At 67.6% G+C, this 14,403-nt stretch overlaps 1 protein-coding gene across 7 annotated transcripts; it reads left to right on the forward strand.

Moving 5' to 3' along the window:
- Nucleotides 1-2,057: 2,057 nt before the first annotated feature.
- SLC17A9 (solute carrier family 17 member 9) lies at nt 2,058-13,179 on the forward strand. Of its 7 annotated transcripts, none has more exons than XM_053671331.1 (13): nt 2,058-2,268; nt 6,015-6,212; nt 6,546-6,685; nt 8,108-8,202; nt 8,535-8,645; nt 9,110-9,206; nt 9,346-9,442; nt 9,734-9,906; nt 10,438-10,472; nt 10,764-10,879; nt 11,562-11,617; nt 11,798-11,982; nt 12,255-12,381. In XM_053671331.1, the coding sequence occupies exons 1-13, from the start codon at nt 2,201-2,203 to the stop codon at nt 12,285-12,287; spliced, it is 1,404 nt and encodes a 467-aa protein (XP_053527306.1). In that variant the 5' UTR covers nt 2,058-2,200; the 3' UTR covers nt 12,288-12,381. The 7 variants fall into 7 exon arrangements, 6 of the variants coding, with proteins under 6 accessions (XP_053527306.1, XP_037009446.2, XP_053527308.1 ...); XM_053671332.1 differs by having other exon boundaries at nt 2,059-2,268; nt 11,798-11,827; nt 12,255-13,179; XM_037153550.2 differs by having other exon boundaries at nt 2,061-2,268; nt 8,108-8,207; nt 8,535-8,665; nt 9,734-9,821.
- The last annotated feature ends 1,224 nt before the right edge of the window (nt 13,180-14,403 follow it).

Consider the following 14,403-nt stretch of genomic DNA (forward strand, 5'->3'; position numbering starts at 1 on the left):
CGCCGGCGGTCCGCGAGGCACCGAGACACACTGCCAGCCACCCTGTGTGGGGCTGCCACGGCTGGGGTGCCCCTGGGTGAGCCTGGTGACGAGGTAGAGAGCACGGGCCCCTCAGGCCGGCACAGTTCCCACCTGGCCTGGCCGGGTGCCTTGCTCAGTAGCCTCGTCAGCAGGCTGTGCTCGCTCGCACGTTGGAGGTCTCCTGCCCCACGCACTCCAGCCATTCTCCCCACTGGCTCCTGAAAGTGAAGCGCGCCCCACACTGGCCAGGACTCCCGCTTGTGGGCAGAACGGCCCTGGAGGGGGCAAGGACTGCACGGGTCGGCACAGGTCTCTGAGGCCACCGGCTCCTGAAATGGCGCATCTCTGCTCCGGGCACCCAGCTCGCTCCCGGTGTGAGACCGAGATGACTGGCCTTGAACCCAAATGGCCCTCGGGCTCAGCGGCCCTGAGAGCAGCTGCCGCCATCTCTCCTCAGTCCTGAGTGTGGGGCCCGCGCTGCACTGACCCTCGTTCTACCACAAATTTCGTCGGGTCCCCGGGGGCCATGTGCCCCGTTCTGTGCTTGTTCCCCTCCAAAGGTGCCCCACCCTCGCCTCAGCTCCCGAAATCGAGTCCAGAGCCGCTTCCTCGCTGCTTACTCTTACCTGTCAGCAATGCACGGGTATCATTTGTTACCTGCAGAAGAGGAACTGCCCTTGCAGGGTGCAAAGAAGTGGAGGTGACGTGGGGGAGGCAGGGTCTGCCCTTCAGAGAAAGCTCTGCTGGGTGTGGCCCTGGAGCCCCCAAGGGCTGTCACCTGGGGAAGGTGGGAGGGAGCCAGAAGGGCCCCAACAAGGAGGCTGCGGAGCCGGAGCCCTGCCGGGCTGGCGGCCCAGTCACCCACACCGCCCCCTCTTGCACACCAGGGAGGGGTCCTGCCCTGGTGGGCAGCTCCCGGGATTGGGGAGAGGCGGGGGGGGGGAGTGGGCGCCCGCCCTGGCCACTGCCAGCACCGCTGTTTCTGGGCTCCCTCCGGGGTGTTCGCTTTGGCTGCTGCGGGAACCTCCCACCTCAGGACAGGAGGCCCTGCCAAGCTCTGGGTCTCCAGAGGCGTCAGGTGCTCCGCCCGAGCCCTCCCTCTGTCCCCCCCCCCGCCGAGGCCTGGCACGCGGCCCCTCTCAGCCCACACTGCTCCACCCTGGCCAGAGCACCCATCCTCACCTGGGACAGTAGTGGCCTTGTCTATCCTCTCTGCCTCCACCCTGGTGGCCTCAGCAGGTGATCCATGACCACGGCCCTCCAGTGGCTCCCGCCCCCCGAGCCCTGTGGGCCTCCCCCTGGCCTCCCGGGCCTGTGGGGCCAGCCCTGCCCCCGCTGCCTTCACAGGTTCCTCACTCCACTGGCCCCTGCAGCCCTGGGCCTGGGCATCTCCGAGAGTTGCCCCTGCCACTCCTCCCGGGGTCCCCACCCTCCCCAGCAGCCGTGTCTGCCACGTGGGCGTGAGGACCCGGGGCCCCAGCCCAGGCCTGGCTCTCTCTCCAGGCCCAGATCACCTTTGGGAAGCACTCGGCCGCGTCAGCTAGTGCCAGCTGGGTGCGCTCCAGGGGCCCAGCACTGGCACCTGGTTCGAGGTCACAGGCTGGAGGGCCCCCCCCCCCCCCGCCCCAGGTCTATTCGAAAATGAACAGTTACTCTGTCCCTGTTCCGGGTGAGACTGCCATGCTTTCCCCGGATGAGCACACAGCCTGTGAGGGGGGGACCGCCACTTACGGACGGGGCAGCAGGCTCCCCGGCTCGACAGCACGTCCGAGGCCCACGTCTGGGACCCGGAAGGCCACCCGCCGGGCACCTCCAAAGCACCATCTGCCTCGCACGATGCCGGGGAGCCCCGAGCTACCGTCGTGGGGGCGGGGGGGCGGGTTGCCGTGGGAGCGGATGGCAGCCGGCTGCGCTCCGGGAGCTGTGAGGAGGCCCGGGCGGAGCGCTGGCCTCGGAGGCGTGCCCGACCCCAGCCCAGGGCGGGGACCAAGAGGGGCGGGCGCCCCGCCTGCTCCTTCGCCCCCGCCCCCGGCCGCCGCCGCCGCGGTGGCTGACCGTCCGGGGGTGACACGTCCTGGGAGCGCCAGACGGAAGCGCCGCTGGGACTGACACGTGGACTTGGGCGGCGCTGCCCGCGTGGGCTGGCTGGCGGGAGCCGGCTCTGGACTCGCTGCGTCCGATGCAGCCGACGCGGCTGCCCCCAGACCAGGCCCGTGGGGACGCGGCGGAGGACGCTCAGTGGTCCAGGTGCAGCCGCGCAGGGGGTCAGGGGAGGGGTCAGGGGAGGAGGCGGCGCATCCCCCCGCGCAAGTCCTCCAGAGGGGCTTCTTTGCTGGTCCTGAGGTCAGGCACCACGGGGGGGGGGGGGGGGGGCGTCCACAAGTACCTCCAACCTCCCATGCAGCCCCAGGGCCGAGTGTCCCCTGAGCCCTGTCCAGGCCGCTGGGGCCTGGGGGGCATGCAGGCAGGGAGGCATTCTGGGAGGCCTGCCTGGGGTCTGAGCCTCATCTGGCTGGGGAGGAGGGACCGCCCGCCGGCATAGCCTGGAGTCCGGGAACTGGCCCTGCCAGGTAGGGCGGCACAGCGGGACCCTCCCTGAGAACACAGAGGGCACCTCAGAGTCACCCCAAGGGGCTGTCAGGCGTCCCACGCTGGGGCCTGCTTCTCCTGGGGCAGCTGAGCCCTGCCACCAAAAGCTTCATGATGTGAGCGAGGTCCCCTGGGGGGAGGGAGGACTCTGGCAAGTGCCCCACTGCTTTCCACATCTGTGTTCACTGCTGCCTGTAGCCAGGGACCAGATCGGAGCCCCAGGGGAACGCCCGAGGAGCCCCTGCATGGCTCAGCCCTTGCTCCAGCTCTGTGGGCCTTAGAGGTCCAGGGTCTGTCTGCCTCTGGCCTTGGTCCCCAGGGAAGATGCTGTCAGGGCCTCCCTGTCGCCTGCGGATGATGGCACCTTCCCCACCCTGCCCCCAGCACGGGGTGGCAGGAAGGCCCTAAGGGGCAGTCCCCCCACCATGTTGGAGTCGAAACAGGGCCCAGGGAGCAGGGAGCAGCGGGCTGGCACAGTAGAACGGACCACAAAGCCCCACTCACAGCCCCGGCTGCACCCCGGGGTAGATTAGGGACTATTAGAGGTGTGCCTGAACCAGGGGTGGGTGCCCTCGGCCAGCCCGTCCCTCACTTCCTCCCCCTCCACCCTGTTTGTTATCAAGGTGGGGCCTCACCCCCCTCTTCGGCCGGGTAGCAGCCAGCAGGCAGAGGGCGGTGGCCCAGGGCCAAGGAACAGTCCGCACACTTCCTCTCAGGCGGCGGTGTGTTAGCCTGGCCACCGTAACGGCTTCCCCCGCTCCGAGTGAAAGTGGCACCGAGCCCCAGGACCGTGACAGGCAGGGCCGGCAGGTGTCCTGGAGGGGCCCTGGGGTCCTGCGTGCAACCATGCTCGGTGTGGGGAGAAGGCTGCTCTCTCTCTCTCTCCCCTGAGTGGGTGATGATAATAACGACAATGATCGGTACTGCGTATCGCCCCTGCGTGTGCTGCCTGGACCGCCCGCCTGTGCTCCTCCTGCTCGCTTTCCAGCCGAGTGCCGGGTGCGGCGTGCCGGGCGCGGGCAGCCAGCAGCCCCGGACCCACATGTCCTCTCAGCTCGCTGCCCGCCCGGCCCTGGGCGCCCGCAGCACAGTTCCCTTTTCCGAACCAAGGGGCCATGTGACTGTGTCTGCTCCCCAGGGGTGGACTCCTCGCACAGGGGCTGTGGCAGGAAGCGAGGGTTCTGGGAGCTTCGCAGATGGGGAGCATCTTGATGGCGGGCAGGCAGGAGGCCTCCAGCCAGACATCCTCCTTCTGTGTGCCCAGCAGCTGTGAAGGACAGCCCTTTGCTCACCTGCCTGTCATGGCCTGGCTGGCTTAGGGCCGGGGCCCCAGGAAAGCAGATGGCCCCTGGGAGCCAGGCTCCCCGGGTCACGGTGAAGGTGCACCTGTGGGGGGCGGGTGTGCTGGGTGCAGGGGAGCCTGCGCTGCCCTGAGCACCTAAAGGGATGATGTCCCTTTGGATGGTGGCTATTTGGGGGGTGCTTGGCAGCCTTGCTCCTGTGCCCTCTGCTCCCCTGGTCTGCCTGGCCATGAAAAGCAGACTGTGGGCCTGTGTGGGTCCCCCCAGGACACTTGTCTGGGGACCAGACATGGTCACGGAGTCCTCTCCAAGCTCCCTTGGGTGGCAGCCAGGGTGGCGGGGCTCTGTGTGTCACTGGGAAGTCCAGGGGGACTGTTTGCACAAAGGGAGCAAAGTCCCAGACAGTTCCACATCCTGGGACAGGACACCGGGCGCTGGAGGGTGGCCCGTGACCTCTGGGCAAACTTTGTCCGATCTTGAGGCAAAGCCCTGGGCACAATCGCCGTGATCGGCCAGAACCCTTCTGGGGGCCCGTGGCCCCTGGAGCTCCTGGGTTCCACGTCCGAGAGGCAGACAGGTGCCAGGCAGGCTGGGCCTAGAGCTTCTGGGCCTTGTGGATGCCTGGCCCCCGCCCTGACCACCTTGCTGCCTTGGCTCTGTGAAGACCTGGGGGAGCCCCGCCCTCTACCCCGGCCTCTCAGACAGGGGCCCCGAGGCCTGTCCCATCTGCCCCATGTCCCAGCATCTGGCCTCAGAGAAGCCTTCTAAGGACCAGGAAGCAGGGCGGCGAGGCAGCCGGGGTCCCTTCCCAGCGGATGCTGAGTGGTCCCCGGGGCCCTTTCCAGGGACAGCCCTGCCTTGGCCTCCGCAGAGGTGTGGCCAGGTGGGGCTCCTGCTGCACAGCACTGTGGGGACAGGGGTCGGAGGACTTTCCTTCCTGTGAAGCAGGTAGTGGCAGAGGGTGCCCTGGGGCCCCACCTATGGGACCCACCTTGAAATCCAAGGTCCAGTGCAACCTCTTCACTGTACCCGGGGGAAACTGAGGCCCAGGGCAGGACCAGGGTCCCTGGCTCGCTGCCCCACCTTCCTCTCCCCACCGAGTCCCGCCATTTTCCTGGGTGACTGATGTCCCCACGGGCACTCTGTCCAGCACCCTGGCCTCTCACCTTTGACCCTCTCCTCCCCAGCGACCTTCCGGGGCACGAAGGCGTCAAGTGCCTGGCCAGGCCCCTCCCACAGCCTGAGCTCCCCCTGTGGCATCACCCCAGGGAGGGCAGGTGGGCGGGTCTGGGGGCAGCCAGGACCCTGAACCCCCAGCGGGCTCCTTCCGGGCCTGGTCACAGCCCTGACTTGTCGCCCCCTCCACGCAAGTCAGCAGGGAGGCCTCCGTCCCCGGTCCCCACTCCCACCTGCGCACGGTGGGAAAGTTGTGGAGTTGCTGCACCTCTGTGACAGTGGCTCAGTGTCCCTTGGGCTCCACGCTGGCCCCCATCCCACCTGTCACACCTGAGACCAGTGTCCTGCGTTGGTCCTGGGCAGGAGGCCGGTGCCGGCACAGCTGCAAACTGAAGCCCACAGCGGCTCGGGGTCTGCAGCTCCTCCCTGCTGTGCCGGCTCTCATGGCTGGTCTCCGGGCAGCGGCACTTTCCAGCCGCTCTCCACCTTAGTGACAGGCAGTGGAGGAGTGGCGGCCAGGATTCTGTGGACGCTCACTTTGTGCACATTTGTCTGGTGACATTTCCAGCAGCAGGGGCTGCCTCCCTACTGCCTGGGCTCCTCCTGGGGCCCCACAGCCCCATGTCTGCCCAGCACCGCCCGCCCAAGGTCCTGCTGCAGGGGCTCCTCCCTCTCTGCCTCGGCCGGGTCCTCTTGTCCAGCCCGCTGCCCCTTCTGTGAGTTACCAGCTGTCAGCTCCCACCTGGGCACCTTCTGGGGCTGCTGGCCCCGGGCGGGAGCACCCCAGCCATGGCCAACTCTGCATGGGCTGCTCCAAACCCCTGTTGTTCGGGGCGTCGTTCCTAGAGCCTGTCTTCGTTCTCCTGGGGATCAGCAGGGCACCTAGACGCTTGGGAGGTGGCCTGACCCGCACCCCCTGCCCCACAGGCCCGAGTGCCAGGCATGGACGGGGACGCTGCTGCTGGGCACGTGCCTTCTCTACTGCGCCCGCGTCAGCATGCCCATCTGCACTGTCTCCATGAGCCAGGACTTCGGCTGGAACAAGAAAGAAGCCGGGATTGTGCTCAGCAGCTTCTTCTGGGGCTACTGCCTGACCCAGGTCGCTGGTGGCCACCTGGGGGACCGGTAACCGCCGCCTGCTCCCCCCACTGAGCTGGGGTGCTCTGGGGGGCCTGCTGGGAAATTCCTGTGGGGACGGTCCCCCCAGAGAAAGCGGGATCTGGGAGACCCTGGGTCCAGGGAGGGTGGGGGAGCTCGGCACCTTGGTGAGCGCCCTGGGGGAGTGGGGGCAGACGGACGGAGGGCGCCCTGTGCTCTCATGCTCGGCCTCCACCCGGGGCTGCTGCGGAGGGACGGCCCAGGCCCCCCACCCGGGTGGGTGTCCCCGTGGCAGGATCGCCGGTCCAGCAGCTCCGCCCAGCTGCCCAGCGTCCCCATCACCGCCCTCTTGCCCCGCAGGATCGGGGGTGAGAAGGTCATCCTGCTGTCGGCCTCTGCCTGGGGCCTCATCACTGCCGCCACCCCGCTGCTCGCCCACCTGGGCAGCGCCCACCTGGTCTTCATGACCTTCTCGCGCATCCTCACCGGCTTGCTGCAAGGTAGGCACGTCCCGGGGGCTTCCCTCACGCTGCCAGCCCTCGGCCCTCAGTCACAGGAGTGTGAGCACATGTGTGTGTGCTCGGTTCGGGTGCATGTTCATGCAGGCCGGTGCTCCGAGTGTGCCCACGTGTGCCTGTGTGTGGCGGGTGGGCATTTGGCCTGACGATGCCTTGGCACCTCAGCAACTTCGTTTCTAGAACATTCCTCAGTCTGGCACGTTCTAGTGTTGGGTGCCCTCCATGCCAACAAGGCTACTCCGGGTACCCGGGTGGCCACCTGGCTGCTGTGTGGTAACTGTCAGTCAGCACCAGCAGGCTGATGGGCACAGCAGGGGCGCCAGACTTCTGGAGAGGACCCCCAAAGACCCCTGCGGCCCAGGGGAGCCAGTGGCAGGTGGCTTGCAAGCCCCCAGGGACTGGATGGGCTCTGAGCTCGTGCCTGCTGCAGCCTGGCACCTGACAGCGTCCATCTCCTGGATGTGATCCGCCTCCACCCTTCCTCACCACGTCACCCCACCTGCTGCGGAAGGGACCACTGGTGGCCCCTCAGATCCTGGGGCCCCCAGGTCTCCCAGAATTGGCCTGTGCCTATTTTCTGACCAGCCCCACTGGTCAGGTCTGTGGGTGGTCCCAGTGGACCAGCCTCTGTGCTCCTGTGAGCCTCCCGCGAGGTCTCCGTGTGGCTGTGGCTGGTGGTTTGGTCCTGCAGACCAGGTCCCGGGGCCCAGGCTGCTTCTCCCCGTCCTCCCAGGAGGGACAGGGCTTCTCTGTGTGGCTGCTCTGTGGCCCGTTGGACAGACCGGGGCAGTGGGCAATGTCCAGGGCCCTGAGGGGAAGGCAGGGACCAAGGGCTGCCCGGCCCCCGCCCCTTACTCCCCCGGGTGCTCCTGGAGAAAAACACAGCATTACAGGCATGATCGGAAGTCCCCAAGGCAGTTTCTTAAAACTAGACGTTGAAATAATTATAGATTCGCAGGAAGTTGCAGAAAAGCACACAGGGAAGTTCTGTGCCCTCTCCCCTCCTCCCTGTGGGGACACGTCGCGGAGCCACAGGGCAGAGTCTCAGCCAGGGCCCAGCTCAGTGGCCCCGCAGACCCCTCAGTGCTCACTGGCCGTGTGTGCGCTGTGGGCGTGTGTGACACTGTGTGCAGCGTGGGTCCCTGTGCGCGTGGGCGTGTCACGCGCGTGTGCCAGGACTTCGGAGCTGCTGTGGCCTGGAAGCCAGGCGACAGTGGCAGCTGGGACCCAAGCTGAGAGACTCCTTGGCCGAGTGTCACTGCTGGTCCCTTGGGTGATGGGAGTGGGAAGGACACCACAAGCAGAATGATCACCGATGGGGCGCTTTCCGGCCTGGCTCTCACCCTGGAACGGGAGGGCAGGGGCCAGCGCCGTGCAGACCCCTGAGTCCTCTGCTCACCCCAGGGGTGTACTTCCCCGCGCTGACCAGCCTGCTGTCACAGAAGGTTCCGGAGAGCGAGCGCGCCTTCACCTACAGCGCCGTGGGGGCTGGCTCCCAGGTCGGGTGAGTGCCAGCCTCGGGGGCGTGGGAAGGCAGAGCCCCGTGGGTGGGGGGCGGCCACGTGGGGGCATCTGCGGCTCGGAGCGAAGTGGGTCTGGCTGGTTCTGTGCTCTGGGGCGGCGGGGCTGCCGCTCCCGCTGCTGTGCAAAGGTGCTGGCAGCAGGTGGCACTGGCTGGGGCAGCGGCCGTCACACCATCGACCTCGGTCAGTCTGCTCTGGTGGATATGGCGGAGGCGGCCTGTGCCTTCTGGGCACTCGTGTGGGGTCGTCCGGTGCCTCCCTGCCTGGATGCAGCCCAGGGTCATGGCCATGGTCCTCTGTCGCCCCAGGACGCTGGTGACGGGGGCGGTGGGCTCCCTGCTCCTGGACTGGTACGGCTGGCCGAGCGTCTTCTACCTCTCCGGCGGCCTCACCCTGCTGTGGGTGTGTTACGTGTACAGGTACCTGCTGAGCGAACAAGGTAACCGCGGTCGGGCAGGCGCAGCCGGCAAACGCGCCGCCCCGGAGGGCCGAGGGCCCAGAGCCTGGGCCCCTGCGGCCGCCACCGACCCTGAAAGTCACAGCCACAGCTCAGGCGCCTGGGGCCGCAGCTCGGCCCCAGACTAATGGACAAGCCCGTGCTGGGCTCCGGGCTGTGGTTTCCGCCACGTTTAGTGCCAAGAGGTCGGCCGGGGACAGGGCAGAGGTGGGGGAGCTGTGAGTCCGGTGGTGGAAGGGGCTGGGGCACTCGGGGGGCTGGGCGGGCGGAAGCCAAGGGTGTCTGTTCGAACCCGACATGAACCTGGACCCTTGAAGATGCTGGACACAGCAGGGGAGGGTGGGGGTGGGCTGCCGGGCCGGGGGAGCCAGCCTGTCCCCTGATTCGGAGCAGCTTTCCCATGGGCCCACCTTGCCCCCCCCCCAGACCTTGTCCTGGCCTTGGACGTTTTGGTGCAAGGCCTGCCGATGTCCCGGCACACCAGGGTCCCCTGGAGACAGCTCTTCCGGAAGCCTTCCGTCTGGTCAGCCGGCCACGTGGGGTCACCTTGGGGGGCAGGAGTGGGGGTGGGGACCGTGCATGTTCCCAGCCCTGATCGGTCACAGAGCCTCGGTCACTCGGGTGCTGGGGACGGTGGCCCTGAGCGGCGCCTGTCCCCGCAGGGCGGCCATCTTCTCCCAGCTGTCCTCCGCCTGCTCCTTCTTCATCCTGCTGTCCTGGCTGCCCACCTTCTTCAGGGAGACCTTCCCCAGCTCCCAGGTGCGGGCCGCATGGGCCCTGCAGGTCAAGGCCGTGCCACGTGGCCGGCACCACACTGGGTGGGGGGTGGGCCCCTGCCGCCTGGCCCCACGGCCGCCTGACACCTGCAGGCGAGTGGCGCTGGGACGCCTCGTCACACACGGGCCGCGTCCGGGCCTGGCTTGGCCTCCGCCTGTCGGGAAGGCCGGGCGTCTGCCGCCAGAGGCCGGCCCTGGGGGGATGCGTGAGGGTTAGGGAGGCTCACCCCAGGAGCAGGGTGGGTGCCTCTGAGACCCTCCTCACTTCCTGCAGGGCTGGGTCTTCAACGTGGTGCCCTGGCTGGTGGCAGTCCCAGCCAGTCTGTTCAGCGGGCTTCTCTCTGACCACCTCATCAGTCAGGGTGAGCCCTGGGGACCGGACACGCCAGGGGCCACGACGGGGCCTCGCCTCACCTTGGGAGGCGGGAGGCGTCCTTCCAGGGGCAGGTACAGTGATGGGGAGAGGCCACGCCCCCAAAGACCAAGCTGGGAGAGTGCGATGCCCAGCCCTTCGGCGCCAGCGCAGGGGGGCCCATGGGAGCCCACTCGACAAGGGACCCCCCAGCTTCAGTTTCCCCACTAAGGGTGGCCTTGGGGTGCAGTGAGAGGTTCTGAGTCCCCCGTGTTTGGGGGAGTTACCTCCCGAGGCCGGGATGCAGCCCCCAACCCTCTCCAAGTGTGAGAAGGGCACCTGTGGGGGGGTTGGAGGTCACAGCCAAGTGAGAGCCCCCAGCGCACGTTCGTGGCCGTCGAATGGCCTTCCTCTCACCCTCTGCCTGACCACGGCCTTGGGCCCTTCGGGCGCAGAGGGACCTCAGGGCAGGTGCTCCTGCTCCTCCCAGGACACAGGACACTGCAGCCCCGCCCCCGCCCCCAGGCAGCCCCACTGGGGTCCCCACCGTGGGTGCTGTCCATTGCGGGGAGGGGGGTCGGCGCCGTCGGGCGGTGGGGACGTGTGCCGGTCTCCCTCTTGTCCAGGTTACAGAACCATCGTCGTGAGGAAGTTCATGCAGGTAGGGGTCACCGGATGGCTCTCTCAGGACATCCTGTGTGCTCCTGGGACCCGAGGGTCGTGTCCCCAAGTCCCCTGATCCAGAAGGCGGCCAGCGCACCAGGGCAGTTGGGGCGCTGGGTGGGGGGCACCCATCTCTGGGCTCCATCCCACCTGACAGGGTCTGGAGGTCCGACCAGCAGGGGCGGCTTCTCATGCCCACTCCCCCCCCCAAGGCCCTGGCTGCGGGAGGGCGGGGGGAAGACCTGTGGGCAGGCACAGCCCTCACCTGACGCCACCGTCTGCCCCGCAGGTGATGGGCCTGGGCCTGTCCAGCGTCTTCGCCCTGTGCTTGGGCCACACCTCCAGCTTTTGTAAGTCCGTGTTCTTTGCCTCGGCCTCCATCGGCCTCCAGACCTTCAACCACAGGTAAGCCCCGCCCACCGGAGCTGCCCCGCCCACCAGAGCCGCCCCATCTGCCCTTGGGCGCCTCCGGCACCGCCGCGAGTCCCGGGTGCTCTGGCGCAGTCTCCTGGCTCCCAGGCCCGTGGAGGGTGGGCGTGTGGCTGGTCCCCACCCGTGAGCCAGGGAGGCAGAGGGCGTCGGAGTATCAGCAGGCGTGATCATGGGCCACGGGAGAAGCGAACACCACGCAGCGGGAGGGGCCGGGGAGGAGGCGCTGAGCTCGGGGCCGCGGCTTCTGTCTGGACCGAGGTGCGCTGGCGAGGTCTGCATCTGTCTTTGGGTTCCCAGCCCCCCGCCCAGTGCCCAGCGTCAGTCCCGTTGTGTCAGAAAAACCTCACAGGGAGTCATTTCCAGAATTGGCCATTGAAGGCTTTTTAAAAAACATTTGTGGACGGAAAAGGAGTGTGCACTTGAGCTTGCCTTCTCATGTGTCCTCCTGGGAGAGGGTCCCTGCGCTGCGCCACCACTGAGATGGGACAGCTGGGGTGGGGGGCTCAGGTGGCCCCAGTGTGGCCGAGCACCCAGGCGGGCCTTAGTCCGAGGCGGCCCCTCGATGGTCTCCATCCGGGCTCCGGGTGCTCAGAGGACTGGCGTAGGTTTTGAGGCGGGAGGGTCACTTGCCCTTGTCCCTTCCTCTTCCCCACAGTGGCATTTCTGTCAACATCCAGGACCTGGCCCCGTCCTGTGCTGGCGTTCTCTTTGGTGAGCACCCAGGCCCAGGGCTGCACACGGAGCAGCTGCCTGCTCCCCCACCCGCCTGGGCCGCTCGCCAGGCCTCGTCCCGCCCCCAAGCCCACAGGGGCTGCTTGCTAGTGGGCTGCTGTGGGAGGGTCACCAGGGGACGGCTCTGACCGCCCCTCCTCGTCTCTACCCTGTTCACAGGTGTGGCCAACACAGCTGGGGCCTTGGCAGGTGAGAGGCAGGCTGGGGTCCGCTGCCCTCTGGCTCTGCGGGGTGGGCGTGGCGGCCCCCCCGGGTCCACCCAGTGTGGCAGCATCAGTGGGGAGGGGCACGCAGGCCTCACAGCTGGTCCGAGCAGAGAACGCCTACCCCGCCCGCCTGCGAGTGTGAGTCCGGTCCTCATGGCCCAGGGTCCCCGCAGGTCCAGTGCCCGGGGGCCTGGATGGGGGTCGGGCTCATTCCCCAGCCAGGCCCCTCCCGCTGCCCCTGTCCCCTGTGGAGGGCACAGAGGGACGTGGTGGCGGCTGCTCGGTGGGGTCTCTGCCCCTCCGAGACTGAGGCTGGCCTCTGGTCCAGGCACCCCAGGCCAGCCCCTCCCCGCAGACTGCCCTGGCGACAGCCCGTCCCTCAGTCCGCCTGTCCCCTTTCTCGGATGCAGGTGTTGTGGGCGTGGGCCTGGGTGGCTACCTGATCGAGACCACCGGCTCCTGGACGTCCCTGTTCCACCTGGTGGCCGCCATCAGCAGCCTGGGGCTGTGCAGCTTCCTGGTGTTTGGAAAGGCCCAGAGGGTGGACCTGGGCCCCACCCACCAGGACCTCTAGCCGCGCCCCAGCCGGACCCCACACACCCCGCACCACCAGCCTTGGGGTGAAGGGTTCGGTGTCAGAGCCTCTTCCTCTTGCCCCCCGTCGTGTGACAGCGGAGCCGAGCCCCAGCTGAGCTGGGGGACGGAGGGCCGGCACCGGCACCTGGCCCTGGCCGGGCCTAGGTTTCCCCTCTGCCCAGTGTCCTCAGGGTTGCGGGCCTCTTGGTGTTGCAGGACCGTCCGGGGCGAGTGGGGTCGACGCACCCGGACACGCCTCCCTGCAGCGTCAGGAGTGTCCTGGCAGTCGGCCCGCCCACCCTGTGCCCAATCCGCAGGGTCCGGGCGGCCTCTCCCCCGACCCGAGTCCCTCTATTTCCGGGCACTTGGGGCCCAGGCAGTTCTCTGTGCTGGGCCGTGCTGGGCGCTGTGGGGTGCTCAGGGCCACCCTGCCCCCAACACTGTCTCCCGATACCACCAGTGTCCTCTGGACAGCTGCCCCCGGGTGAGGACCCCAGCTCTGGGCAGTGGGCTCCGGCCTTGTGGCCATCCTTGGGGACCCCACCCCCAGCACCCCCTCCTGTGGATCCCTGGACACAGGCAATGTGCTCTGCGTCCCACGGCGTTGACCAGGACCAGGCGACCCACCTTCCGTTCGCTCAGAGCGGCCGTCTCTCCCGAATTGATGAGGGGCGTGGCTGGGTGAACTGGGGAGAAAAGAATGTGGAAAACCACACCAGCGCCTTATTTAAATGATGACCATTAAACTATTTAAAAGAAGATGGTTACGTTTCTAACACGTGTTTTAAAGAACAGATACTTGTTATAAAGATGTATCAGATTCATTCCCCAGGAGCCCAGCCAGGTGTCACTGACGGGTCCAAGGAAAACTCCGGAACCGACACAGTTACAGATGGGACCCTGAATGGGCACATGGTGGCGCTGGGCTCCCGGCACCGGGCACGCCCAGCTGGCACGGGCTCGCCCGCAGCGGATGACGTGGAGGGGCAGGGGTGGGGGGGCCCTGCTATCAGCTCCCTGCCAGGCCCCAGCCCCGCCCCACAGGTCACACAGCCCCCCGGGGGGAGGCACAGCACCTCATTTCTACTGAAGCACAGGCTTCCCTGCGGTCTCCCCACACCGATGAGAAAGACCCAGAAAGAAAGATTCTTAGTTGCAGAGTGAGTCGGGCCTCCGCAGCCCGGGCCCGTGTGCAGAGGCGCAGGGGCCGTCTGGTCCCCAGAGAGGCCTGCGGTTTGCCCGGCCGGGGCTGTGTGAGCAGCCTCAGGGGCAGCCTTCGGGGGCCTGCAGCCCGAGCTGGGAGCCCAGCCCCGGACACTGTCCCGGACACAGGACGGGCGGACCCCCCTCATGACCACGAGGAAGGGGGCAGCTCAGCAGCAGGGGTGCCCCACTCTAGTTTCTAGCACTTTCCATCCTCCCAAACGGACACTGTGTCCCCAGTAAACACCCAGTGCCCCTGGGACACAGGCACCCCCCAAGCTGCGCTCTGACTTCGGTGGCTCTGAGCACCTCATTTCAGTGGAGTCACACGGTGGGTGTCCCTTAGTGGCAGGTCACTGGGCGTAATGTCCTCCAGGTCCATCCACGCTGTGGCCGGGGTCAGGACTTCTTCCTTTTGAAGACTGGACACAGCCCGCGTTCGGAGGGGCCACGCCGTGCTTGTCCACTCACCCGTGGGCACGGGCGCTGCCCACACCCGGCTGTTGTGAAGAGGCAGCCGCGAGCCTGGGTGTGCGAGGGGCCCCTGTTTTCCATCCACCACAAACTAAGCTCTTTGAGAGGTGCCCCACCCCCTCGGGAACCCAGCGCCCCTGGAGGGATGCAGGGCCCTGGAGGTGACCGTGGGCTCTGTGCAGAAGGGGACCAGAGGCAGGCGTGGGGACACTGTGGTCCTGGCCTCCGTGTCTGGGGTTTGGGGGTGCAGGGCCCAGGATAGCAGACAGGTCCGGAATGTCACCCTGGACTGGGGGCAGCCTCCTT

Source organism: Artibeus jamaicensis, unplaced genomic scaffold, assembly GCF_021234435.1.
Source record: "Artibeus jamaicensis isolate MK-2021 breed Jamaican fruit bat unplaced genomic scaffold, CSHL_Jam_final contig_685, whole genome shotgun sequence".
Taxonomy (NCBI): domain Eukaryota; kingdom Metazoa; phylum Chordata; class Mammalia; order Chiroptera; family Phyllostomidae; genus Artibeus; species Artibeus jamaicensis.